At 46.5% G+C, this 26,864-nt stretch overlaps 4 protein-coding genes across 8 annotated transcripts; 3 read left to right on the top strand and 1 right to left on the bottom strand.

Annotated features, from left to right (window-relative positions):
- The first annotated feature begins 44 nt into the window (after nucleotides 1–44).
- Nucleotides 45–5,664, top strand: ikzf4 (IKAROS family zinc finger 4). Of its 4 annotated transcripts, none has more exons than XM_057040546.1 (8): nucleotides 322–1,303; nucleotides 1,425–1,479; nucleotides 1,546–1,644; nucleotides 1,724–1,993; nucleotides 2,065–2,232; nucleotides 2,900–3,022; nucleotides 3,095–3,205; nucleotides 3,362–5,664. In XM_057040546.1, exons 1-8 carry the CDS (start codon nucleotides 1,271–1,273, stop codon nucleotides 4,120–4,122), a joined length of 1,620 nt encoding a protein of 539 aa, XP_056896526.1. In that variant the 5' UTR covers nucleotides 322–1,270; the 3' UTR covers nucleotides 4,123–5,664. The 4 variants fall into 4 exon arrangements, with proteins under 4 accessions (XP_056896524.1, XP_056896523.1, XP_056896526.1 ...); XM_057040545.1 differs by having other exon boundaries at nucleotides 323–1,303; nucleotides 2,876–3,022; XM_057040544.1 differs by lacking the exon at nucleotides 322–1,303 and adding an exon at nucleotides 45–292 and having other exon boundaries at nucleotides 2,876–3,205.
- Nucleotides 5,665–11,173: 5,509 nt separating this feature from the next.
- wnt1 (wingless-type MMTV integration site family, member 1) lies at nucleotides 11,174–15,938 on the bottom strand. The gene is made up of 5 exons (XM_057041721.1): nucleotides 15,309–15,938; nucleotides 14,916–15,021; nucleotides 13,315–13,568; nucleotides 12,865–13,130; nucleotides 11,174–12,791 (listed from the first exon to the last, which is right to left on the bottom strand). The coding sequence occupies exons 2-5, from the start codon at nucleotides 15,014–15,016 to the stop codon at nucleotides 12,300–12,302; spliced, it is 1,113 nt and encodes a 370-aa protein (XP_056897701.1). The 5' UTR covers nucleotides 15,017–15,021; nucleotides 15,309–15,938; the 3' UTR covers nucleotides 11,174–12,299.
- A 2,010-nt stretch (nucleotides 15,939–17,948) lies between these two features.
- On the top strand, nucleotides 17,949–21,492 carry wnt10b (wingless-type MMTV integration site family, member 10b). The gene is made up of 4 exons (XM_057041689.1): nucleotides 17,949–18,145; nucleotides 18,623–18,885; nucleotides 19,000–19,451; nucleotides 19,531–21,492. Exons 1-4 carry the CDS (start codon nucleotides 18,072–18,074, stop codon nucleotides 20,029–20,031), a joined length of 1,290 nt encoding a protein of 429 aa, XP_056897669.1. The 5' UTR covers nucleotides 17,949–18,071; the 3' UTR covers nucleotides 20,032–21,492.
- Nucleotides 21,493–22,906: 1,414 nt separating this feature from the next.
- arf3a (ADP-ribosylation factor 3a) lies at nucleotides 22,907–26,276 on the top strand. 2 transcript variants are annotated; one of them, XM_057041403.1, is made up of 5 exons: nucleotides 22,907–23,049; nucleotides 24,065–24,247; nucleotides 24,427–24,537; nucleotides 24,828–24,952; nucleotides 25,033–26,276. In XM_057041403.1, exons 2-5 carry the CDS (start codon nucleotides 24,100–24,102, stop codon nucleotides 25,192–25,194), a joined length of 546 nt encoding a protein of 181 aa, XP_056897383.1. In that variant the 5' UTR covers nucleotides 22,907–23,049; nucleotides 24,065–24,099; the 3' UTR covers nucleotides 25,195–26,276. The 2 variants fall into 2 exon arrangements, with proteins under 2 accessions (XP_056897383.1, XP_056897384.1); XM_057041404.1 differs by having other exon boundaries at nucleotides 22,917–23,049; nucleotides 24,076–24,247.
- Nucleotides 26,277–26,864: the final 588 nt, after the last annotated feature.

Genomic DNA, 26,864 nt, shown 5'->3' on the forward strand with positions numbered 1-26,864 from the left:
AATACGTTTTGTATTTTTCAGTTCTCCTTTACCAAGAAACTGTCTGTGTCCGGAGGTGACCCGCATCGATGCTTTCGATAATCACTAAATCAGGAGCTCTGCTGCGCGATGATTTGGTCTGTATCCCAGCATGGGCCCGGAAGTTGTTAGGAATTCCCAGGTAAAAAAAAAAAAAATCCCGAAGATGCTGTCGTCGCCTGGGAAAACAAACAGCCATCCAGACAGTTAGAAAGGACCACGGCGATCGGTGGCCAGGTACGGAAGAGGCTCCTGGACTTCACCGCATCGTCTGGTAGGAGCACCGGCCGGGTTTTGCGGCTTGTTGGCGGAGTTGGTGGAGTGAATGCCATTTGTCGTGTGGTCGGGTGCCATAGCAACGGCTCATGAGAAACAATGTACGGCTCAGGCCAGTTTTGACGCGCTCGGTCTTCGATGACAGCCGCGTTCGTGAGGAAAAACCCGCCAGAGGGAACTCGAGCAACGCGTCTGGCCACTGTCTCCGCTGTCTGCCAGCAAACAAACGCTGAAATTCCAAATCAAATGAACCGACAAGCGGTTAAACGGGGTCGTCTTATCAGTTGCGTGAGATTGATTTTTATTATTGTGCAGTCGCTGATGAGGGAGGAACGTCGGCGCTAGTGCGCGTCCCTTCCCTATATCGCCGTGCCCTCATGTGACTGGCGCGCCTGTTGAGCCTCATGAGCTGGTGGAAGGATAAAGATGTTCCCTCTGGCTGCCTGTTCCCCGTCTCAGTCTCCTCCGGCCACTGCTGTAATCCATCCGAGCCAAAGGTGCTGCATTGCACATCCCGGTGTCTACATCCCTCCATTCTTCTCAGCTTAACTCCACATCAAAATGAAATACTCTTATTTCTACGCCGATTAATGAGCTTAATTATTCATCACTCTGTGATCTACTCAGACGGCGGACAAAACAGCACAATCACAATTTAACCAAAATCCAGTGCAATAGCGCGATGGAAATAAGACACAAGAGTTCGGCATCTTAAAAGATTGCTTTAATATAACATTTCAGAGTTTTCATCCTATAAATTCCAACAGTGAGCTTGATTAATATTGCCAATACTTCATTATAATGTTATATGATTGTAATAATATACAATATTGCAGTGCCCCCCCCCCCCCCCCACCCCCAGTAGTTTAAACTCCTCCTCTACACACCATTAACCTCCTACCAATGTCTTTCCTGTGCGGGCGCCAGATCAGTTTATTCAGAGTTCCACGTCGTAAACACAGTTATAGAACAGAAAATGGAAATGTCAACCTGTCCGTCCACACAGATGGTGAGTCTATTTGACGTAGTTGGGATTCTTGCGTGGAGTGAGACAGATTTACAAAACTGGATCTGGCTGGATCACTATTGAGGTGAAAACGATGTGCTGAAAATAAAACTCATGTCTGCAGGCACCTGGTGAGAGAATGAACGCTGGCGACTGCAATGGACGTTCATACGCACAAGGTGAGCCTGGATTTAAGATGGGGTTTTTAAATCGGTGTGTTTATTTATGTGGATAATGTGGTTCAGGTAACGGAGGCCAGGCGTCAGCAGAGCAGGATTTCTCCGGCGGCCCTTCCGCAACATCTCCCAATGGTCAGCAGTCCTCGCCGCGCCATTCCCTCAGCGGTCAGCTGCCGTTTCCCTCTTTCACCGCAGCTCGCCGGCCTCTTCCCAACACTCACCTTTTCTCCTCACCCCTACGCAGTCCACTCCATCAAGGTGGAGCTCTGCAGTGACGACGAGTCGCCGGGCGGCAGAGAACACCCAAGGGACGGCGGCCGGATGGAGGTCGGCGGCGACCCCGTGGACGCAGGTCCTGGAAGGCAAAAGGCCGCCGGTTGTAGCGAGCTTTCCAGCCCGAATACCGCTTCTCCGGGACCCATCCGACTACCCAACGGGAAGCTCCAGTGCGAGATTTGCGGGATAGTCTGCACCGGACCCAACGTGCTGATGGTGCACAAGCGCAGCCACACAGGTACCGTAGACGGAGAGCGAACGGATGCTAATTCATGGAGCCATGCGTGATTTCCTTCGCCGTGCTTACAGGTGAAAGGCCGTTCCAGTGTAACCAGTGTGGGGCCTCCTTCACACAGAAGGGAAACCTGCTGCGCCACATTAAGCTACACTCAGGAGAGAAGCCTTTCAAATGCCCCATCTGCAATTACGCCTGTCGCCGGAGAGACGCCCTGACGGGACATCTACGCACGCACGCAGGTACCCGACAGCTGACGCGACGGACCTTTTCGTTGCTCTGTTTGACAGCGCGGCAACAGCAAACGCGCTGGTGGTACGTCGCAATGGCCGCTTCCTGTGAAGTTCGGAGGAAATCAGCCCCGTGTGTGTGTTTTTTTCTTTCTTATTTAACCAGAGATGTTCTGTAAAGCGTGACATAATGTGACATTTCACTCTCTCAAAACAGGAAACCCTATGGGTTTTTTTTTCAATTCGCTTACACAGGTTCGTCAGGTTTTCGCATGAAATCTCGGCAGAGCGGCGCCTCGTTCGATCTCCGTCGGCTTTTCTTTACTTTTGCGCAGCTAGATTTCGCCGAAATGACGTCAGTCTTTCCGACTCTTCGCTAAAACGAAGCGTTGCGGTGAAGGTTTGGAGGTTTTTTATCAGTATCGATGAGTAACAGAACAACTGGAAATGACGGGGGAATCCGCTCTTCGGAATTTAGCTAATAAATTGCCAGATTTCCTGTGGAAAAAAAATCCCCTTCCGCGAAGACCTGCCAGTCAGTGACCGTCATCGTACATTTTCCATTCGGATGCACATTTCTCATTGGATCTGATCTCGGGTTTAAAAAGGAAGCAATTTGACTTTTGACATATTTTTTTCTGCCTCTGACCTGAAGTCCCGTCTCAGTCTGTGGGGAAAGCTTTCAAATGCAGCTATTGTAGTCGCAGCTACAAGCAGCAGAGCACGCTGGAGGACCATCAGGAGCGGTGCCACAGCTACCTGAAGAGCCGCCAGGCCGCCGTCGTGAGGCAGGCAGCACCGGGTAACACAGCCCTGCAGATTTCCTGCTTTATTGTTGTTGGTGAACACCTTTTTTCATGGCTCTTTCCTGCAGGGGCACTAAATATGGATGGAATGAATCAGTCCAATGAGAAAATTCAGCAGGTGGATCGACTGGCGATGACCATCGCCAAACGCAAGAGGACAATGCCCCAGAAGTTTTTAGGTTAGTTTATTGTTCTGAAAAGGCTCACTGTGGTGATTCATCACGTCAAGAATGAGGGCAAATGCGTATTTCTATAACATTATATCAGATTGTCTACGGACTGTCTATAGTCTATTTACGTACATTCCTGTAAATATAACCTTACTGTTGTTGCAGGAGAAAAGCACATGGAGTTTGAACTGCCTGAAGCACCTTGTGAATTGTCCTCTAGCTCTGAAAAAGACGAGGACCTAATGAGCTCTCGGCCCGCCGCTGCGTTTCCTGCTTCATCTCTGCACATGGACAGGAGTAAAAAGGAGAACCACAAGCCCACTCCTCTGTCTCCACTTCATCCTGCCTTCCTGCTGCGTACGGTTTTGGGCAATAGTAACGTGTTGGCTCAGGGCCCCCGGGCTCACGGCGGAGGCGGGTCGACGGCTCTGGGACGTGAGGACCAGCCCTGTGGCCTCGGCCATGCCGCCTCGCCCAACGGCTGCCCCGACTCCACAGACACGGAGAGCACGGCAGAGGAGCAGAGCACAAGGGCTCCGGCCCAGATCAGTACCTCCAACAGCAATCACCTCCACTATCAACCCCGGGGTTTGCACCACAGCCATTCCACAGCCAGGTCCTGCCAGGCCAAGGACCCGGCGTGGGAGAGAGCTTGTCCCGTAACCCCCACCCTCATCAAAAAAGGTCCCAGCCCCCTCCTCTCCTCCAGGGAGACTGTGCAGGTGTTGGACAGGGAGGGACATCCCGTGCGCTTCTTCCACTGCCTCCACTGTCACATCCTCTTCCTGGACCACGTCATGTTCACCATCCACATGGGCTGTCACGGCTTCCACCAGCCCTTCGAGTGCAACATCTGCGGCTACAGCAGCCAGGACCGCTACGAGTTCTCGTCGCACATCAGCCGCGGGGAGCACCAGGTCGGCTAAGGGGCGGGCCGGAGGCGGCGGCTGCCCTCCGGAAAACGGCAGGCTCGCGTTTGTTCTGCACCAGCTCGCTCACTTTGAGTCCCAATTGAGTCAAGTCAGCATATGCATTAAAGCAGAAGCAGATGTGAGTAGAAAAATGTTTTCTCTTTCACTTTAAAAGTTCAGCGGCACATCACATTCTACTATTGATTGCACTCCCATCTCAATTCATCTGGCAAAACTGCTGGTTTTGCTCCAAAAGTGCCTTCAAGGTTCCTCCAGAGTGTGAGGAAGAGAACAGGTGCTCAAACTCCTCCACTAGCCATCTTTCGCGAAAGTACTTAGCATTTTTAAGACAGCGAAGGACAGCTTTGATATTTTAGGTGTTTTTTTGGTGGTGGTGGTGATGGGGGGGTGGGGGTACCGTCAGGTGAGCTAAATATGCACTGAGAGCTTTGAGCCTCCAGTTTCAGGAGGTGGTATCGAGCACAGGAAATGGAATGCCTTAACTCTTTCAGTAGTGCCCCGCTGCAGAAGCCCAGTGTTTACAGGCGGTCTGGGAAGCGCTCAGAGCGAGAAATCATTGTCAGTTGCACAGCGCGATGTTGAGCACCTGGTTTAGACTTCTGGATTTTAAAGTGAGGCTGAGGATGCTGGTGCAGATCAGACAAAGAGCTGTGAGGTGGAGAGACTCCTGGCCCGAGGGGTGGTGGTGGGGTGGGGGGATCCTTCTCACAGACTCCCCGCTGTACACCTCCGTCTGAAGCACTTGAATCATGCAGCACCGATGGATTCTGAACAGAGCCGTCCTCCACCCGCTGCGCTGCTTCATCGGTCCGCTCCAGCTCCTGGTTCAGCCAGATTTGACCCTTCGAATCCACAAACGACCTGAGAGATCCCTTTGGATCTATGACCTTCTCCTTTGTGTTGTTTGTTTAGCCATCGTATTTAATCAGCTATATCCCAAATCTTATCCAGCATATTCCTCAAGTCCATGAAATGTTACCTCCTGCTTCTTTACAGCACCTGAAAACCTTATTGCTACCGTGTGTGGAGATGATGTTGATTTTGGGAAACCGAATGGGATCAAACTCAGTGTTCCTGCTTGCCGTTGTTGGTTTGCTGCTTCATAGTCGAGACGAAAAAATTACTTGAAACTGAGAAAAAAAGACAAATCTTACCAAGCACTTGGATTATTATTATTTTTTTAAAAATGCGTGTGAATGGAATATAGCATTCTCTGCTCCCCGCCCCCAAATCGTGAATTTGATTTGAAATGTTACTTATGTATATTAAAACAGAGGCATGGAATATTATTATTATTATTATTCTAATTATTCTAATCATTATTTTTGCCTTGGGTGAACTTTTCATTGTCGTACGATATTTTGTGGAAGATGTAACAAGACAAAACACTTTACCTCAAATTAAAGATGTACAACTGCCTCATTACTGTATTTCAAAATATGTTGCTTCAGGAGATATCCTTGCAGTTACAAACGCGTGCCCCTTGATATTCTCCAGACTTTTTACTGTCAATAAAGTTGTTTATTGTAAAAGTGACATCCGTAGTTTGTCGGCAGCATTGTCTTCATTGCATGTAATGGTGTTAAGTAAACTTAAAATGGTTATTTTAAAGTATTACATGTTTCTAATTTACTATAATTAACACATATCAGTTATTAAAACTTGTGTGCCTTGATTAAAAAAAGCAGAAAAATCAATGCATAAGGCTTCAGCGACACGTTCAAATACAACGGATTATAGGCTGCTTTGTATTCTTTTTATATTTTGACCTTTTGTTGTATGAAGTGTGATTGTTTTCCACCTGCAGTTAAGCCGCTCCCACATACAAATTCCATTTTGAGCTACACCGAAAACCTGCTCTATAACTTGTCTGTCCCAGCTTGTCTGCAGTTTTCTCCACAGAAGCGACCTTTGAGAATGGTTTCTTACTTTGACCTTTGATCTGGAGCAGTAGAAGACAGCGTGGTGTATGGAAGAAAGCAGAAGGGATATTTTTAGGGTATGGTGACTCAAAGTGAAACCTCACTGAAGCTTCAACCCAAAACTCTTTTAAGGAGAGATATCATGTTATTTACTTTCCAGTGCAGAAATCTGCTTTGACTTGACCCTAAACCTAAACTCCTATTTCACACACAAAATAATTTGTGTAAATGACTGTTACATTTAAAATTGTTTTTGTACAAACTTATGGCTCTCTAATTTTTTATTTATTTACATTTGGGTATTTATTATATACTTTTTACAAATTATATTTCTGTCCCTTTTGTAATTCAAGTTTAACTCCACTAGAGGGCAGGCGTTCACAACGTTACTTTAATTTTCTTTCCGTTTTTTCCGCCTTTATTAGACGAATAAATTATTCCTGTCTAAGGCCAAGAAGGCCGTGACTTTACTCAACTGATTCCATTAAATTTGCGTGTTTCTGTTTTCTCTACAGTGAATATGACACTCTCCTGCTGACGACACTGGGCAACGCTGAACGTGTGAGCAGCTTTTTCAGACGTTTATGTGTCTTTAAGGTTTCTTTCCAGGACACACAGGAAACCCCTTGATCAAAATCCCAGAACGTGGCAGTGCAAACACAGGTAACCACGCTTCTTCCAAAGGCTCTCAAAAGTAATTCACTTATCTCTGTTCTCTGCCCCCACCCTATCTTAGTCTGATGCCAGAAAACCTATCTCCAGCTGAGCGTGGATGCTCAGTGCAGATGTGTCCCGAACATGTGACTTCAATTAATGATTAGACTGAGGCTTTGGGTTGTTTTTTTTTGACACAAAGAATGTTGATGTTTTGCAGGAGCCCAATGTAAGACACTCAGTTGGCGTCACCCTTTCCCTATAGCTGCAACGTCCAAAATGCTGACATTTACAGAGCATTTATATTAGCCATGCCTGTCAATTATTGCTAGTGTTCAACTTCACCCACCAAGGCCATGGACTGCAGTCATACAGTAGTAATTTTGGGGTCCAGAGAAACCTTTTAGAGGCTATAATGCTGCTAGCACAGGACAGAGCTGGCTCTGGAAACCATTAGGCCTCAAAGCTTGGGTGAGTAGATTGAAGCAGTGTGTGTGCGCGTGTGTGTGTGTGTGTGTGCGTTTCTCCTATGCGAGCCCTCAGTATGCCTGTACAGTAGAGTGGATGATGTGTGGCTCCTGTGGTTGGCTGTCCCCTGTGTCACTTCCTGTAAAATCAGCCGCCAAGAGAAATGTCTTCTTTACGGGCTTTGGATGCCAGATGCTGCGGATCCAGATAATGGATCAGCCTGCGGGGGGAAAGACGGAGAGGTGGCGCGGCCAGCTGCGCACAGTTGTGGGTTTATGGATCACGATGCAAATAATTAAACTATAGGTCACTGCAATGTACACACACGGTGCCAATCGAGGGAGTCGCTTCTCCGTCCAAGATACCACAGTGTGTGTGACGGAGGCATGGTTCCATGCTTCTGTGTAGCTGCAGGCCAACGCGCGTTTCCAGCCGGTGGGTGAGTGGGATAGCGGGACAGCCCGTGACACAGGAATGTGTCACAGTTCCTGCTAGCTACTCGCCTCCTAAACTGCAGCAAATAAGCATTCCTGTGCTGCTGTGTCAGTGCTGAACCCTCGCCCACTGTCGCTGCGAAACGCTGCTAATTGAAACCAAAACCTCGACCTTTTGTCTCCTGTTTTATTAGCCCATAAGAGATAATGGCCCCCGAAACAATTTTCTGCTTAATGAGTCGACCGTGATCAAGTGGACCGGCCGGTAATGGCACAATTAGCTGTGTTAAGTGAAACATGTCCTCTGTTAGATGTTGTGTTGGTGTTTACTGGGGAAAAAAATCCAGCCTGATCCAGTTAGACAGGTGTTTTCCTGTGACTCCAGCTCTGTTTACAGCAGTTGCGACAGTGTTTGTCGGGCTGTCATCATCCTCAGAATACACAGAGCCGCATCCTGGTGCCCTTTTTCCACCTGGAGAACCATTTCTGGTGCGTCAGGTTATCGTGCGTCTCTTGCCGCTCTGCTTCTGGCCAGCTTTGTTTTCTCCACAGGCAACTGCCCTCACCACAAAATGCAAGGGGTGAGCGGCCGGCGGCGTTGCACACAAAAGTGCTGGCGTGTCGAGCGCGCGTGCGCTCCACCGCCCTGAAAGGTTTTACCCGCTCCACCTTAATTGCAGGACTCGCTGCTCATCTCACGTCACAGGGGCACGGCCCGACCACAGAAACCTTTCTGACTGCTCACTATGGTTAAGCGGCCTGTTGACATTCTCCCCCTCATCCACCACGTGAAGAAAAAAGCCCAGTTACAGGAAGAGAGCGGGTTCAGAATGTCAGCTGCATCGCTGCTAAATCAGCCGCCTCGCCACTCGCTCCACTGCGTGACTCTGCATTTCTGGACCCAAACTCGAAGCTTCCCTCCTTCCCTGCGTGACAGGTTGTGGCAGGTCGGCGGATGATGAAGCGATGGAGATGTAAGGAGGCCACGGCCATTGTGATGCTGTTACCCTGGAACTGCCATCTGCCGAAAAGGTCAGTTGCTAGGGGACGATTCTCCTGGACCGTGTCTGCCTCCCAGCTGCCATCCGCACAACCCACACACTCACAAACACACGAACGTATACACACTCCAGCTCATGCGCGCTCACAAGCTCACTTTTACACTCAATCATTGCTGCTGATAGTTGAAAGTAATGGATTTACTTCTTATTTAGTGCCATTTATCCGATTCGATTGGAGTTAAATCGCTTCGAGAACGTGTAAGTCGAGGGTTTTCTGTGCCAGTCGGTGCGTGGGTGTTCCTTAAACTGAGCTTGGGCAACAAGTTGTGTCATGGTTTTACAATGAAACGTGTCAACGTTCCACTGATTCAGACCTGATTTTAATATTTTATTCATGCAACAGTCACGTTAAAGTCACTTCCAGCCAACAAACATCAGCTATTTTCCCACCACTTCAGCATTTCTAGATGAATTATGTCATATCAGGTTACAATGTTTACTGTCGTCTGGTTGATTTATCATCAAGAATGTGGCTTTTTGAGGTTTAGAATACTTGGAGTGTTTTTAAATGGCTTTTAAATGTTTACTATTTAAACCCTGGAAACGACTGAGCGGGGAACACGCATTGCCTTTGTGTCATCAGCACAGTAGCTTCCAGCACTGCGAAACTGTATAACTTTGCTTTATAAAACCGGCTTTGTGCCATTTTCCTTCTCTCTTTCCTTTTTTTCTGACCTCCAACCTGCACCGTTCATCCGTCGGCCCTCCGGTCCCTGACTTTTATGTATTGGAGCTGTTGTTTTGTTTGTGCCCCTCTTACCGTGGCTGCCTGCTCGCCGCCTGGCAGCCCCGTGTGTCAAAGGTGGCCGCTGCAGAACAGACTGTGGGAACAGCCGGTTAGCCTCCCCCTGTCCCCTGCTCCCCATCCAGAGGGGCAGCCATCAATCCAGCGCTCCCCCTTCCCCTGCACACACACTAACGCCCAACCAAACACACAGTCGCATGAAAAGCCTACAACACTCACACCCTCTCCCAATAATCCTCGGAAGCAATTTCATCTCGACTCGGGTGGCGGCCCATTGTCGCCAGCCCCTTCAATCTTTCCTTATTAACTCTCGCTTTGTCCTGCATCCGAGCTTCTGGACTCATCTCTCCTACATTCCGATCAGTACTGCTCCCAGCACTCCCAGGCAACCTCCATTCGCTAATCCCAGTGCCTCCCCCACCGGCTGCCCCACCCCAAGGAGCTCTCACTGCTTTTTTCCTCCAACCTGCCGATCACCTACTTACAGGGTAAGGTAGGGGCATTAACTCTGTGCCTTTTCTGAAGGCAGAGCGCGAAGACGGGGTGGGTGAAGGAGGAGGCGTCCACAAAGTGACTCCAACCCAGACAATTAGAACAATGAGCCCGGCCTGTAGGGGGCTAACTCGCTGCGTCACGCCTGGACGGTGGGGTATTTTGTCAGTTTAATGAATTGTCCGTCAGGCCAGGGCCACATCATGGGCTGCGCAGGGAGAGGCCAGCAGGGACCCAGACACTAAGTCGGTATTTATTACACTGCCTTTGTCACTAATTGAGCTAATTATCGCTGACTCCTCGGCACTCCCACAGGCAGCACCCCCTCCACTCCTCTCGCTGCTTACTTTTTCTCTCCTGAGCCTGGGATTTGAACCCTTCTCTCGCCTTACGCACACGGTCGCGTATCATCCCTCCTATCATTTCCACACCAGCACACTCTCTTCTATGTTTTACATCTCCGGGATCATTTTTAACATCGTGCAATTATGGACCAAACTCAAGCATTTCACTTGTTAGTGGACTTCAACTGATCTGGAAATCAGTATTAAAGCTAAAGTTTTTAGGGAGGTCCATTATCTTTAGTCACCAATTGTTAAATTTGAGTTTTCTGACCCTGTAATAACCTCAGAGTACATTTCTGAAGGTTTTTCTTGCTTGCTTGCATCCGTAGAGTTACAGTTACATCCCTTGATCTGGTTTTATGGGATGTTCAAGTGTCCATTGTGGTTTTACTTTTTGCGTATTTCTCCGTAGTGTGAGAAAGTTATAAACCTATCCCACAGTCACTCGGGGTCTCTAGGTTTACTTCTTTGCTTTTTTTAAATTTCTCATCCCACCTTTGTTAAATGCAGTAAAAAAAAGAAAGAAAGAAAAGTCTTGTACACTATAAAATGGGGTGTTTGTGTGAGTAAGCAGGGTGGTTGGGAGCACGGATGCAGGGATGTTTTGTGAGCTCCTTTGGGGCTGATAATAGGATTAAGCGAAGGACACACAGAGACAGGCTTATACGTTCACTTGGCTGGTGGTTGTATCTGAAATGCTGAAGCTGCAGCACACATTAGCATCTTCTGACACATTCAGGGGGGGCGGCTTACTTGAAAATATAGACTTTATTGTTCTATCATCATAAAGTACAAAAGCAACGGGAACCTAAATTCTTTTTATTCAAAATCTAACAGGTCTTCTCTATCATCTCTCTATAATAGTATAAAATAAATATCTTGTATTTACAATAATAAAACAGTAAATATTCAGTGCATGAAAGATTTTTTTTTTCTTTTCTTACATCGGACAGGAAAAAAGGTGATATTCTAATGTGTGAGGGTTTGTGTCGGCTTCATTTACACCAGGATGGAAAAGTTTTGATCAAAATGTGACTTGGTGGAACGATTCATGGTTTATTCTTGAACCGCCGACAAGTGAATGGATCACTTAGAAATGATGTCATCATAAATATATTCTCAAATATCCTTATTTACATCATTTTGGTTGTTTTTTTTTAGCTGATAATATTTCTTCATGAAAGGCTGCTTTTCTTGATTTGCACCGCTTGCCTGTTTCCCTTGTCTGGACTTTAGCATGACCTCATATCCTAAAGCTACGGTGCTGGTTTTCCTTGTTTTTCTTTGTTTATGATATTAAACCCCTCGGTTTTGCAACTCGACACAAAGTTATGCCATATTCAGTGTTTCAGTAATACATTCAAATCACCCTGCCTCGCTCGGATTTGTTCAGCCAGTCACTACCGTTCCTGGTCAATTGCCACCCAGATTAATCATACTACAGGGGAGCAGATGGACGAACTGGCTGTCCGCCTCAATGCAATTCCAAAGTTCAGCAAAGGAAAACAAACAGAGATGATGTTGCATGGAAGGTCTTTGCTGCTTTTTCTTTCTTTGTTTTTTTAGGGAAAGACACACGTTTTTGGCTCTCGGGCCCACAGAAATATCGGAGAAACGTGGTGTGCGGTCGTTGTCCTCAGTGATGGAGCGGTGGGCTCCTTCAGTACCTGCCTAAAGCGAGCGATGCTGCACCACATCATCTCTGTATGTGTCTGCAGTGTAAACACATGGTGGATGGATGATTTGCATTCAACAGTGAGACTTGTTGTGTTTAAATACCTCTGCTAGGCATCAAAGCGAAGCACTATACATTCTGTCTGTACCCTGTTTATATATGTTCGCTTTCTAGCTCCCGCCTCCTTTTTTTAGTAAGTACTGAATCTCTTCAATCTCTCTGCCAAATAGTTCCCTGTTTAAGTTTACCTGACATGAAGCTTTTACTAGCTTCCTTCTAGTTAGCATGTGGCTTTCTCCAACATCTCCCTGTGTGGATGTTTATGTTCTTCTTGTGACAGGATATTTCAAAAGTATCTAAAGTTTGCCGACTGTCATCATACACACTGGTGTAAAGTTCGGGTGCTGGTGCAGTTCAAGCAACTGACGTGACAGCACCAGTGGAAGGTGCAGTGGCAACGTTCAGTCATGCTCTCTGTCCGCGTCTTAAACCCGCGTCCGCAGCAGAGCAGCTCGCATCCGTCCAGGCCTGGAGAGGTGCTGTTGCACGCCCTTCCGGATGTTCCCAGAGTTCCAGTTTTTCCACTGTAGGAGCAGAAATTTGGTGATTTCTCAAAATAGACCAGGTCCATGGATGAAGGGGGCTTGTGAGCTGGGTTTTCGGGCTCCAGGTGTCGCGGGTGTGCTCTGTGAGAGGCGCGGTTGCTTCCCTTGTTGGCGTAAACAACTCTGGATGCACCGTCGAAGCGGTCCTTGAGGAAATCTCCCACCATGCGGAAGCTGGGAAGACGCATCCAACAGGTACGGACGGTGCAAGAGCCCGACATGCCATGGCACTTACACTCCTGGCGCATCTCTGACGACACAGTCTGCCATGAGAAATGAAGAAAATCAAGATCTGGACCACCTTCAACCTGAGACACTAAGCGGACAGACCCTCACCATTCTGCCGGCCTCGTTGTTGTGCAGATTTGTAAGGTAGCGCAGGTCTCGGCCCCTCTCACTGGAGTCCACAAACTCACGGCTAAACATCCGACCAAACTCCACGTTGTCACTGCAGCCCCCCCAGTGCCAGTCTGGCCCTCCGGGACCTCTGCGTCGATAATCACATGTGCAAGACTCAATGGCCCCTTCTGAGCAGGAGCGGGCCACAGCATGGGTCACCCCTGCGCTCATTATGGCGAATACAAATGCTGTTTCTCGGCAACCTGAGGAAAACACCAAAGTCTCCCATCAGACATTGATCCGGCCTTTTAGCTGGGGATGTTGCCAAATTTTCTTTAATCACAGCAAGAGTGGAGACAAAGCCTATTAAGTATTTATAAAAGGTGGTATTACATCCTGGCCAAAAATGTCCAAATATTCCGTGTTACAAAGACAAGAGAGGCTCACCACGGTTGACAATTTTGCCAAAAACGGCTGGGCTGTGGGTGGTCGGACAGTTCCAGCGGCGGTTGCGGAACTGCCACTTGCACTCCTTTATGGCAGCGTGCAGCCCAGCTGCGATGGCGTGCAGGATGCCAGGATTCTGCCGAATCAGCCGACGTTGGCGACGACTCAGCAGGGCCAGGCTTGGATCCAGGACCAACTGCACGTTCTTGGAATTGGTGAGGAGGTTGGACGAGGAGGCCACATTGACAATACCCCTGGTGCAACAGACGGACAAAGGAAATGAGGGTCAAGCGGCTAACATACCTCCTTATGATGGATTGTGTGATTGTTTGGCACTGTGCGCGTTTCTGCCTTCAAAAGTACAAACATGATTCTGTGTTAGCAGAGCTTGGAGGACAGCTGTAGATCAGAGTGTGTATTCTCGTTTTGGTAAACAAACGCAAACCCACTGATTAAGATGATCAATTCAGACTAGAACGTCCAACATTCAGGAGTATCACGATCATTTAACACCTACGCAGCATTAAAATGTGAAATAGGTTAGAAACCCATTTGTCCTGTACCATTAACATATATCTAGTCCTTTGCAGGAAGCACAATATTAAGATAACAATTCTCCTATTGAGGACATTATTAGCTATAATTCTGATGATTAGTTATTTTATGCATCTACTGCATTTACTTCCATACTTATGCACAAATGTTATTTCAGGGGAAAAACTCCATTACTTAATATTCTCTGCAGGTTAAAATATTTTTGATTTTTTTTTTAAGTAAAAAAGCTGCAGCAGTTATGTTGGCAGTGCGTCTGTATCTTTGTTGGCCTGCGAATGTGGTGACATTAATAATAATCTAGCTTTTATTTCAAAGTCTTAGGTCTTTTTTCCCCAGATGTTTTAAATACGTGCATTTTAAATATTTGAAGGGGATTGAGGCCAGACGCAAATACACTCCATCAAAAATGGCAAAATCTGTCGTTAAATCGTTATCTCAACAACTCCAGACCACAGTTTATGAGTTTCTAAACAGGCCAAGCAATATCCCCGTTGACGCGAAATTATACAGATCCTGGTGTGTTTTCTCTTCCAAAGTTTGGTGAAATTATCCGCGTTTTTGTTTTAGGTCGTCCTGTAAAGAAATGCAAGGATATTGGATCAACGCCGTTCAGTCTGGGGCCTCTTTCCGCTGTGACATGAATCCATATTTAATTTATTCCACGCTGAGCTAAAAAAAAAAAATGTTGTTCCGTGTTTAAACCGCACTAAAAATGAACCAACAGATGAAAGGCGGGATTAAATCATTACAAAAAAAATGATCGTAAATTTAAAAGCGTAAATCTTTAAATTTTAATTACTCGGTTGTCGAGATTTATTGAAACCACATGCCACCCTAAATAACAAATTTGAAAATGACAGCTCAAAATGAACAGGCAATAATATCGCGCGTTCCCCCTCCCCAAAGAATGGGTAGAAGTTTTGCTGCTAAAACTGTGGTTTAAATTCCATTACGCACGATAACAGCACCGCTGTTGCGTGGTTTAATGCATCAACATCATCATCGACATCATCATCATCAGCATCTTTGGCGCACGGAGAACTCACCACCACCGGCCACTGTTGTTGACGGCCCCTGTGCCTGTGAGTGAAGACACCAGCAGGATGCAGGCGGCTTTCACTCCCAACAGCAGCGCCAGATTCCTCATCGTGTCTTCGGGTCGAAGGCGAGGAGAGAAGAAAAAAAACGTGTCAACTTGTACATGTTTGGATTTTACGCGTAGTTACAGATAATCCTTCCACCCCAGCGCCAGCAGGCCCGTGGTCATGTTTTAATTAGAACAACCTTTTTAAAAAATTAATAATAACCACAGAGCAATAAATGAATACAGTGGTGACTTTTCTCTAATGATACGACATTAGTTGGTAATTGAAGCTACATTTTATTATTTCTATAATTTGTTACGCACAGGATAATCAAAATGCACGGTGGATACTCACAAGTTAGAATGAGAAGTTCAGCTCTTCGACTACAATGGAGGTTATCAGATGATGTGAAGTGTTCTGGCAGGATGCTGCTGCAGCCCTCTTCACTCTGTCTCTCTCAGTGATGCTCTGCACGGCGCACTGAACGCGTGGGATAGTCCCGAAGACTTGATCCCCTCGGTGACTGATAGGCAACACATTCTTCTCTTATTGAGCGCTACGAGGGGAATAAAAAAGGGATTTGCTGCTCTCATCTCCCTCTGTTTTTTTTCGGAACCTTTTCAATAGGATTGGAGGGAGGGATAGTTAATGCTCTTCATAGGGCGCACAATAATAAGGAAACACAACTGGGCAGAAAGGAGAATGGATGGGGGGGAGTGGGGGGGGAATCCAGAGAGTTGCGCATATTACTTGTGGAATCTCACGGTCATCACGGAATCGATTCTCTGTAAATGTGCGCGGCTGAGAGCGTTTCCCCGGCGGCCCATGAAGCTCCCATCGACGTCTAGTTTTGGCAGAAAAGAAAATAGTCCCGCGGCAGTGATATTCGGTTGTGCTGTGGGTGCGCCTGGTGCTCCTCTGTCGCTCGCAGCTGATGACAGTGCGCAGCACAGTTACAGACGAATATGAGCAATCTAAAACTGCCCATTTTACCCAGTGGTTACATTAGCCTACTCCCTAACCGCATCTCCTCCTTCTTTCTCAAAATGTGCTGTGACTAAGGATGTTGCAGAACATTTGGTTCGCTGACGCAAATCTAGATGGGTTTTGCAGCACTAATTTTTAATTATTAATGTGTAAATCAGTGCGGCCTTCAAATAGAATTGTCTAGAACACATGCCTTGAAAACAACACCTGTTTTATACAGCAAGGCGCACACAAACATATGCGTAAAAACGCAAAGAAAAACACTAACTATACCCCGAGTTAAGTCACACTCCCCGCTGAACGGCTTTAAACGTTCTCAAACGCAGGAGAGATAAAATAACCCTCGAATCTGAAGGTTGAAGTAGATGTATGATGGAACCGACTAAGGGGGACGAGCAGAACCCTTCCAAACATCTGGCACGCAGACCTCCCTCGACGCACATGCAGCCCAGCGTAATCACAGCTTGAGCCACTTTGCGGCATCTCCATCTAACCCCAGACTAGAAGCAAGCTGGAGAGTTCCCGACTTCTCCATACTGGTTCACGGGTGAATGTGGCATTATGTGACATTTATCTTCTAATTTGCATGTCCACATTAGTCACTGTACCGAGTGATGTTTAAATAATCTCCCTCCTCTCCCCACCCCCCCCTGTCTCTCTCGCTCTCTCTCTCTCTCTGTCAGATGACAGCTAAAGGAAGTGGGCTTTTGTAAAACGGCTTTAATGACAGCCATCCTACGTTTATACTGCGGCCTTATATGAAGGTGCTCAAACTGGTTTCCTGGAGCAGTCATGCGACACCGAGCAGATTAGAGCCTCAATCCGGATAAAGGGGGCCTTTTATATACAAATCAACTTCAAATCACTTTTTAAGCCACTTAGACATACACGCTAAGGCAGAATGCTAATGCACTTTTCATTGCCGCAGCTTAGGGAATGGAAGAAGATTAGATGGATTGATGTCACTATGCAAACCTTTTTTTATAGGAGGGGGACTTAATTTTTTGAAAATCGTCCGGCGTCATCTCGACTCCAACAAGCAGTTGATCGAAGTTTTAGTACGATCGTCGCTCATAATATATAGCCTAACACATGACAGTGGTCTGTTGTTAATTTGGATGAATATGCTGATTCATCACTTCCAGACCAAAATGTCTGCGCACGGACCCAGTCGCGAATAGGTGACTGAGATTTTGGTGACTTCATTTCACTGTATAAAGCTGTTTATTTGTTTGCTTATTTAAAAACAACGACAAAAAAAACCCCAAATCATTACATACAACTTCCTCTAACGCATAGAGTTAAATGGGAATTTCGCCTCTGATGACACCATATGGACCCCCTCCTCTCCCCCCAAATACAGACATAATTTATGCATGTATTTTTTTAGACTCAGAAATGTAGACTCTGCAGCGGCAGTGTTGCTTCGAACACAACAATGTGAAGCAGACGCTGTGATGGAGGTGGGAGGCAGGGGCACCACATGGCTAAAAACAGTATTGTTGGAGGGTCTGTTCGCGGAGTCGCCTGCCTGCTGCTGCCTCCCTGTCGTACAGTGGAAGCAGCGGTGCTCCCTTCCCCCCATTCATCATCCAACTGCCCCTTTTTTATCAACATAATCTGGCTTGGCTTGACATATTTCATTTCAATGTCGTTCTGGGTCACTCACTTAAAATTTAAGCGGCCATCCATTAAAAGCAATAAATAAAACAACGATATATACACCCGCATTTGTAGATGATTTCCAGTTTTTAAACTATTGTTCTTGCCCCATCATGAGGCGCCGTTGCCCCCGGTTTGGAAACGGCGCCTGTGCGTAAAGTTTGGAGACGTCACTGCACGTTCGGATGAACACTATTATAGTATGAAACAATCAACTGGTGATCCAGCTTTCATCTCAGCCACTATTTTGCAAACAGTCGCCTTGTAGAGGCATCTCATCCCCTCCCCTCTTCTTCTCCCCCCCCTCTCCAGTTTACTCTCGCCCCCTCTGTTCTCTGTCCTCAGTCTTCGGTCGTTTGGCGGTGCATCGATAATACTCCACTCTTTTCCCTCTTTTTCATATTCTTACCCAGCGCAGGACTTTATCACCAGTGTTTTAATGTCACGCCTCGCAAACCGCTTGCCTCAATGGAGCCGCCGCACAAATTCCGCTGGGACAAATTCCTGATTTTGGCCACGGCGCTTATGTCACCTGCGTTTACGTGAGTGCACTTGAGAGTTCATGTACGCGCGGGTTTCTGGAGTTGGGTAAACGTTGAGTGAAGTCAGTGTTTGGTGGTTGTTTTGAATCTTTCTTCACTGTCTGATCGAAAGATTTAGTGCAATACTTAAGTTCAATGCATAAATGAGAAAAAAAATAATTAAATACAGAAGTATTTGGAAATCCATTCTGAGAACGCCGCAGATGATCTGTTTGGAATTATTTTCTCAGGATTAAGCAACATCAGTGGAAGCAGCTGACGCACTTGTGTGTAATTGATTAACCGATTTACTGACTGAAAACAGCGAGAGAGAGAATGTATTTTTGTTACGACATTTCTACATTTGTGTATTGTTGCATTTATTTCAGACGTTCTACTTCAGAAAAATCAACTTTTGATCATCTAATTTCCCCCCAGCGCGCGCGCACACACACACGCACTTCCACACACCACTGTTTGTCTCTCCTCTCTCCTCAGGGTGCTGTGTAATGACATCCTCAGCCTGAAGGTGGCAGGAGAACCAGTGCTAACCCCAAACTCGGTGTGTCTGAAACTGGCAGGCCTCAGCAAACGTCAGATGCGGATGTGCGTGAGGAGTCCTGATGCCACGGCCTCGGCCCTGCAGGGCATTCAGGTGGCCATCCATGAATGCCAGTACCAGCTCCGAGACCAACGCTGGAACTGCTCTTCACTGGAAGGCCTTGGCAAACTTCCCCATCACAACACCATTCTCAACAGGGGTAAGGTGCCACGCCACAATGCTCTTAGGGGTATTTTTGTGTATGCGGGACAAGAGGTAAAGTTGGGATGAAGCCTACCATTCCTTTACCTTGCTCTCTATCTCATGTAACCAGGTTTTCGCGAGAGTGCCTTCTCCCTGGCTATGTTGGCAGCGGGTGTGGCTCACTCTGTGGCCTCAGCCTGCAGCATGGGCAAGCTGCGGGGGTGTGGCTGCGAGGCCAAGCGTCGCCAGGACGATGACAAGATCCGGCTGAAACTCACACAGCTGCAGCTACAGAGCCTGCAGAAGGGTGGGGTAGGCTTTGGCGTGACGCAGTCATTATCCTCAGAGCTCAGTGGTCACCATAGAGACCTGCCCGCTAACCTGCGCTCAAGCCACCCCTCTGGCCTTCTCAAGCCTCTGCCAGATGACTTGAGCTCCATGCAGGAGACCTGGGAGTGGGGGGGCTGCAGCCACGATGTCCGTTATGGGGACCGCTTTTCCAGAGACTGGCTTGACTCTCGTGGGTCTCCAAGAGATATCCATGCTCGCATGAAGATCCATAACAACAGGGTGGGGCGACAGGTGTGTAATGAGCATCCCATCTGACTCATTGTTACAGCGAAATGGCCATAAATTTAATCACTTTCACATTTCTTCACAGATAGTGACAGATAACATGAAGAGGAAGTGCAAGTGTCATGGCACATCAGGGAGCTGCCAGTTTAAGACCTGTTGGCACGTGTCTCCAGAGTTCCGCCTCGTGGGCTCCTTGCTAAAGGAGAAGTTCCTGTCGGCCATTCTTGTCAACTCTCAGAACAAGAACAATGGGGTTTTCAACCCGCGAATAGGAAGTGGTGTGAGTGGGAGCACTGGGGGGCTTAACGGCGGGCGCCGTCGAAGCATGTCCAGAGAGCTGGTGTACTTTGAGAAGTCCCCAGATTTCTGTGAGCCCAACTTATCCGTGGACTCTGCAGGTACACAAGGACGGATATGCAACAAAACCAGCCAGAGCACAGACAGCTGCGGCTCACTGTGCTGCGGCCGTGGACACAACATCCTGAAAAAGACTCACAGCGAGCGCTGCAACTGCAGGTTCCACTGGTGCTGCTACGTGCTGTGTGAGGAGTGCCGTCTCACGGAGTGGGTCAACGTCTGCAAGTAGCTCGCAAGTCTTTGGCAAGTGCAGGACTCGAGTTGGTGAGCCTGTCCCGTTGCCCACTCCTGTGGGATATGTTGTACTCCCTGTGCTCCCGGAGAACCTGTTTATCGCCCCTCTCTTCTCCGTTCATCTGGGATCTATTTCCTCTTAGACACGTTACTCTGATAGTGCCAAATCTGAGACTGAAGAGGTGACTCATGTCATTCATCTTGCCTTGGTCAGATTAGACCTTGAAAATGGCCTATAACCCATCTTTTTTTCCTTCTTTTGTTTTAAATCACAGAAAACAAAGACAACAAACAGCAGAAGAGACATTTTCCACATGTCTAATTCTATGGTTCTGTATGTTATTGTACATGCCTATTTGTAAATGTATTATTAATATAAATGTGTAATCTTTTGGTTTAAATAATCAGACTTATGCCATCAATGCAGAAAATATGCCTTTTGGTGACAACTCATTGGGAAATCACATTTTATTTTTAGAAGCAGCCCAAAATATTTACTCCATATGTCTTTTTTGCATCTATGATTGGGTGTAAGCATAAGCACAACATCTGGGAGTTGGTATCAAGGGCCTGTATGTTTGTTTAAAAGGCTGAATGTTCTCATTGGAAACAACGTGAAGTGAGGTCTCATTATCTTATTAAAGCTTTCATTGGAGATAAATTAAGCTAAACAACTTGAGCCCACCGACAGCACAGTTAACACTGTCAAAAGTTCAGTCAATATTATGACAAGTGAGAACTGTCCATGCTGAACAATATGTGCCCACTTGTCAGTTTTCTGTGTAAATAGCACAGAATTTGGAGGTCAAGTGCTTTTTATAGCCACTTCATGTTGAGAGAAAGGCCTTTTTTATTACAGCAGGATATTGTTTCCTTCAACTATGAGTTTTATTGCTGGAAAGAAGCATCAGGAGAGCAGAGGGTGGGGTTGATTCTACCAATCTTTGCTGTACCTCTGCGTTTGAGGGGGGATCATCTGTCCAGAGACCATTGCCAAAGAAGGGACTTGCTGAACTATGTGGAATGCAAGTGTCCTCGTTACTTTGGATATGGTTGACCCAGAGACGACCACATAAGTGCAGCCAGGGTTTATGTGCAAAGGCACTTACATGGAGTAATTCTAGCACTAATGCACAATCAAAAACATGCACGCTGTTGCACATTTAACTGCCAGACAGTGCTCGTGGTGACCCAAGTGATTTGTATCCTCAATCTGTTACAGTGCATATTCAGCAAAACTCTCATGTCATCACCTGATTGAATTAATGACAGCAGCATTTCTTGATGTTTCAGATGATCCAAACTTGCTGTGTTGGAAAATGATTTAAATGATCTAATTGTTGTTTTGTATGAACTAGGGCAGAATATTCCTTAACCAATGAGGAATGACAATGTCAATGGCTGAATTGGCTCTTGATGTGCAGTGCAGACACATGATAAATGAATGGATTTCTGGTTTGCAGCTTTTCATTCTTTTATCATTTCACCCTGGAGCTGATGGAAAAGAGAATTTCCTGTCACTGTTTCCTCCATGTGTGAGACAGAAGTTGGTGGACAGCCTGGAATAGCTTTTGCTATGCTCCTTTTCATTCTCCTCAGTGCTGCAGACTTTAGCCACATGCACAGCAGCACATTGACTGCCCCCTGAGTAATGACAACCAGACAGGGCTCAAATTAAAGAGAGGGAGGAAGAGAGAGGAAGTTGGGAGAGATAAACGTTACCCACTTTGATTGACAGGGTGATTATATGTATAAAGTAAGGCGATTTGGTTTGTTTAGTTGGATATAAAGATGGTGAGATAGAACCTTGCTGTACAGCAGAGATGCAGAAGCTATGGACAAATAAGGTATAGAGAAGGGGGTGAATAATGTATATAAATACATGCCTCAAAACATCTGCTTCTCAACTTGCCTTTCATTTTTGATGTGGGACAGGCAGAGAAGGAGAGCAGGAGAGGAAACACAAGGAGCCAGCTACCCAGAACATCAAAGCCCCTGCCCTCAGCGCACAGGCCCTCATTAGTTCAGCTAGAAGAACCAACCAGACTTGTGATTGTGTTTGCTGGGGTGCACGCTGGCAGACACTTCAGAGGAAAGGCTCCTTTAAGTCATAACTCTCCACCCTACCTCTGCCGCCGCCACCCGAGCCTGCTGTAACCTCGGCGTAACCCTCCCGGAAAACTCCCAGAACGCACAAACTCAGCGGGCTCCCCCACCATCCACTCCACCCCGTAATCTGGTATGCAGCTGCAGGCATCTGCTCCCCACTTTATTCCTCTGCTTTCACCACCAGATTGATAAACACATCTGTCACTGGACTACTGACTGACACACAACTGAGAGAAAGAGGGAAGCCAATGGTGGATTTCACCTGTGGCTCCCAGCCTGGTTTGGGGAATGTCATGTAACCACACTGGAGGTTGTTTTAATTCATGGTTAAAGGGGTAAACCCACACCAGGAGGTGGCTTCCTAAATCTTGTGTACTGTCACTCTGTAAAACCACATACATGTATGGTATCACTTTTAAAATGATTATACTTTAAATCAATACCTCACTTTTGTCACCTGCTTTAATAATTGTTCATTTGTGCCTCCTGTCACCTCATTAGCCTACACACAGAGCTATTGCCTGGAAGAATCACTTGGCATCCTATTACAGACAGCCATTTACTTATTCATTAAGATGATTCCTGTTTTAATTATTTATGCATGTTTGCCTGCAGATCATTCCACATATTGTTACGGTTTAGATCTTTAAGCTCACAAAATGATGTTGAGTAGGCAAGTATTTTTCCTCCACAACAAAAAAAAATCCAATACACATTTCAGAAAAAGCTGTTTAAGTCACTACACTTAAGCATTACCCTGCCGTCTAATAGCCGATGACAAGTGCCGAGAGGTGCTCTTCACAGTCCAAATATCGCGAGAACAGCCGCCCGAGCAACAGCTAATATCGCGAGACTATCATCCAGTCTGCCTGACTCCAGCTGGTAGTCCGCCTGCCGCTGACGGGTGAGTAATTGAGATGCAAATAATGAAAATTCGCCAAGACGCTTCAGTGTGAATGATGTATGCAACCTCGGCGTATTTATCCCCTTTTCCACCTCCGTTATCCTTCAGCGATAAATATCGTTGTGATGCGGTGACAGTAGGCCGGCTGGGGTGCTTGTCGTGACTACGAGATTTACAGCATCATATTGACCGGGTGATTCCTTTCCCCCTTACAATACCGAAGTTATTTTACAGAACGATCATAACTGGTGATAAATATATAATTGACCCCTTTCAAACGATTCTCCTTCGGCCTGCTACATCCTCTGACAGATGTCCACGGATGTGCGGCCACTGCAGCTGTGACACGGAGGATGCTAGCAGCTACAGCCTCTGCATTTGGCACAGCTAGCTATAATAAATGAATGAAAATGTGCCGGAAATCAAACCTAAAGGTCTTTTAACTGGTCTCACTAACATGACTTGTTTTCTGTTCATGTAAATTATGAAATATCCTCGTTAAAATCCCCCAGGTGCCATAGGTTAGCTCAAGTTAACACCAGCAGTGTGTGTGTGCGTGTGTGTGTGTGTGTGTGTGTGTGTGTGTGTGTGTGTGTGTGTGTGGTGGAGTAACCAAGAATCAACCCAGGAATGTAAAATTAGAAGGCATTCACGGATGTGCATGTGGTGCGCATTTCTCATAGCCACGGGTTATGTGTCATATAAAGTCATAAATGAATTGCAGCAAAGGCTTTTATTCATTTATTCATGCTTTACCCTGCACCACCTGAAAGCTGATACAGTACACAAAAGAAGTTCAGCACTGTGGACGTTTCCCTGAGAGCTGTCAAACTGTAGTCAGGTCACCGGCCTGCTGAGGTGTGAAGTATACGTTTACTGCCTGCATTTTTGAAGTGGCTTCAAGGTTAACATGGTGGTAGCACCAAAGCGATTATTTTTAAGGACCTCCTGTGTGTGTTTTGACTTTACAGTTGTGCTTCAGGGTCTCTCTGTGCCATGATCTTGCATCTAATAGTTCTGTTGTAGTTGAGACAAGAGCCACCGGTCAACATGGGAAACATCTTTGGCAACCTGTTAAAGAGCCTGATAGGCAAAAAGGAGATGCGGATTCTGATGGTGGGGCTGGATGCTGCTGGGAAAACCACCATCCTCTACAAGCTGAAGCTGGGGGAGATAGTGACGACCATCCCCACAATTGGTGTGTGTAAAAAACATTCAGAACTGGTGTTAGAAGGAAAACATGTGATTTACAAGAATTCCATTTGATTAAACTGTTTTTGGGGAAAGTGTGGCTGGAGCGGCCTGTTCTTTGCTACAGCCTACCACTAGAGGGGGGCGCAACAGTGATTCCATCTTCTTGATCTGTTTGTGGTTTAGGATTCAATGTAGAAACTGTGGAGTACAAGAACATCAGCTTTACCGTGTGGGACGTGGGTGGCCAGGACAAGATCCGACCCCTGTGGAGGCACTACTTCCAGAACACCCAGGGTGAGCCGAGGCTTACAGCTTCTTCGATGATCCACTGGTAGTCTGCGTCGCATTAACGGGGTCGCTCAGCGATGTTGCAGCTCCTGCAACACAGGCTCGCCTCCAGCGCAGGGCGCCATATCTGACTAATGCTGCAGATGAGGTCATCTCCAAATACAGCCTCCCAAATGATCAGTGTCTCCGCGGCTCATCCTTACAGCCTCAACAGTGAAAAGAAAATGATGCTTTTTGCGTCATTATGGTGTCAATCTGTTGGTTTTGTTTGTTAAAGCTCATTCCTCTCTGCACAGGTTTGATCTTTGTGGTGGACAGCAACGACCGGGAGCGAGTGAATGAAGCACGCGAGGAGCTCATGAGGATGCTGGCTGAGGACGAGCTACGGGACGCTGTCCTCCTGGTCTTTGCCAATAAACAGGTACTTCCTCGTCCCGTCACCGCTTCCCGCACCTTCTTCCAAACGCACCGAGACCTCTCTGACCGTCACCGTTTTCTCAGGACCTGCCCAACGCCATGAACGCCGCTGAGATCACGGACAAGCTGGGCCTACATTCCCTACGTCACCGCAACTGGTACATCCAGGCCACCTGCGCCACCAGCGGAGACGGCCTCTACGAGGGCTTGGACTGGCTGGCCAATCAGCTGAAGAACAAGAAGTGAAGGACGATAGCGGGGAGGAGCCTGGGTGCCAGCTCCAGGTAGTGGTTATAATGGATCCATTGCTTGAACATGGAAAGGCTGTTCTAAAAACAATGAAGGCCCCCCTGAATATATTTTAATTTCTTAATTTAATGTTTTTGGATCTGCGGTGAGCATTTTTTAAATGGTTAATTCCAAACCAGTGCTTTTTGAAAGTGACCCAAATTAGTTACATTCATGTAAAGTGAGTCGATAAATATTGGGAACAAATAATAAGACGTTAATGAGAGACGCACATATGCCCACACTGTTTTGCAGTCCACATGCCGTCCATCATTTTGTATTTTATTTCATTCTCCTTCTATTTTTTGTTAAATACATAATTGGAATGACTTCATTGGCATACCAACAAATGGAAATTATTTTCTGTTTATTCCATTGTTGTTGACGTTTTATCTCAGATTCATTTGCCATCAGTGCCACCTGCCACGGTAGCTGGTGACAGAATAAATAAAGAAATAAAGAAATGAACAAATAAATCACCGGTATCTGTATATTGCTGATTTGCATGGAGGCGTCCCAAAATCTTCCTCAGGCTGCTGCTGTAAATAACAGTCAGTGTCTGCTTGGACCTGAGCCGGTGAACTCTGGTGCAAAACCAGGCTGCCGTGTGGAGGTTCGGCACCAATATCAGAGAACTTCCCTGATTTTCAGTTCTTCTGAACTAGTTCACATGAGCAGCTGCAGCATCTCTGTTGAAGGAACTTCTCTTCTCCTGGTTTCCTCCATCCCTTCATCGGCGTGACACTGTTTCCTGCGTTGACTGTATCCCAAGATGCATTATTGTCGTAAAGAACTGTAACGTCTGTTTCCTATCGTATTTTGAATGAGTATTTATTTATTTTGAACTGCAAAGTGTTGATTTTAGTGTTGGATTTTCTTTTTTTCCTCCCTCTTATTTACCTAACTAGATCAGACAGTCGTCTTTCTGGGTGTTGACACAAATCATGTATTTAAAAAAATGGGCAAGAGGATGATAGTTACACTGCATCACGAGGCATGTTAATACTGTACAAGAACTGTAATAAAAGTGGATTATAATAGCCTGTTTCCTCAGTCTACATTTGTGGGAATACTGTTCTTCTGCTGACTGAAACTGATACGTGTTTACCGTAAATTTTACTGAACTACCTTCTAATATGCAAAACAATCCTTTTTTAAAAAAAAAATGTTGGCATAAACGTGTATATGGGAACACACGGTGGTTGCCATGGCTTTAGTTAGTGTTCATGCAAGTTTTGGGGTCGGTGTTTTAGCGGATAACAAAAGCAGCTTGTGTTCACGTGTGTGACGTGCCCTGTTATGTTTGATGTGGTTTGTGGCCTTACATATTGCCAGTGGTTGAATTGTCTTTGACAGGAGGTCTCCGTCGGAACGTGAGGCTCCGGCACCACCGTCGGTGGCCTCGGCTGTTTTCGCGTCCGCCCTGATAAATATTGAAAAACAAGCAAAGCTTTCCAGTTGAGTGTTTATTCCATGACACAAACTGCGAGCGAATTCCTTTGGGAACACACAAACTGCTGCAAAAGAATTGAATTGAATGGTTATTGATTTCTGGCACTACATCCGTGAAGAAGGAATCAATAAAAACAGAGCAAAACAAATTTGCTTTGCCTTCTTTTTCATCTTGT

This window comes from Takifugu flavidus, chromosome 8 (genome assembly GCF_003711565.1).
Source record: "Takifugu flavidus isolate HTHZ2018 chromosome 8, ASM371156v2, whole genome shotgun sequence".
NCBI lineage: Eukaryota > Metazoa > Chordata > Actinopteri > Tetraodontiformes > Tetraodontidae > Takifugu > Takifugu flavidus.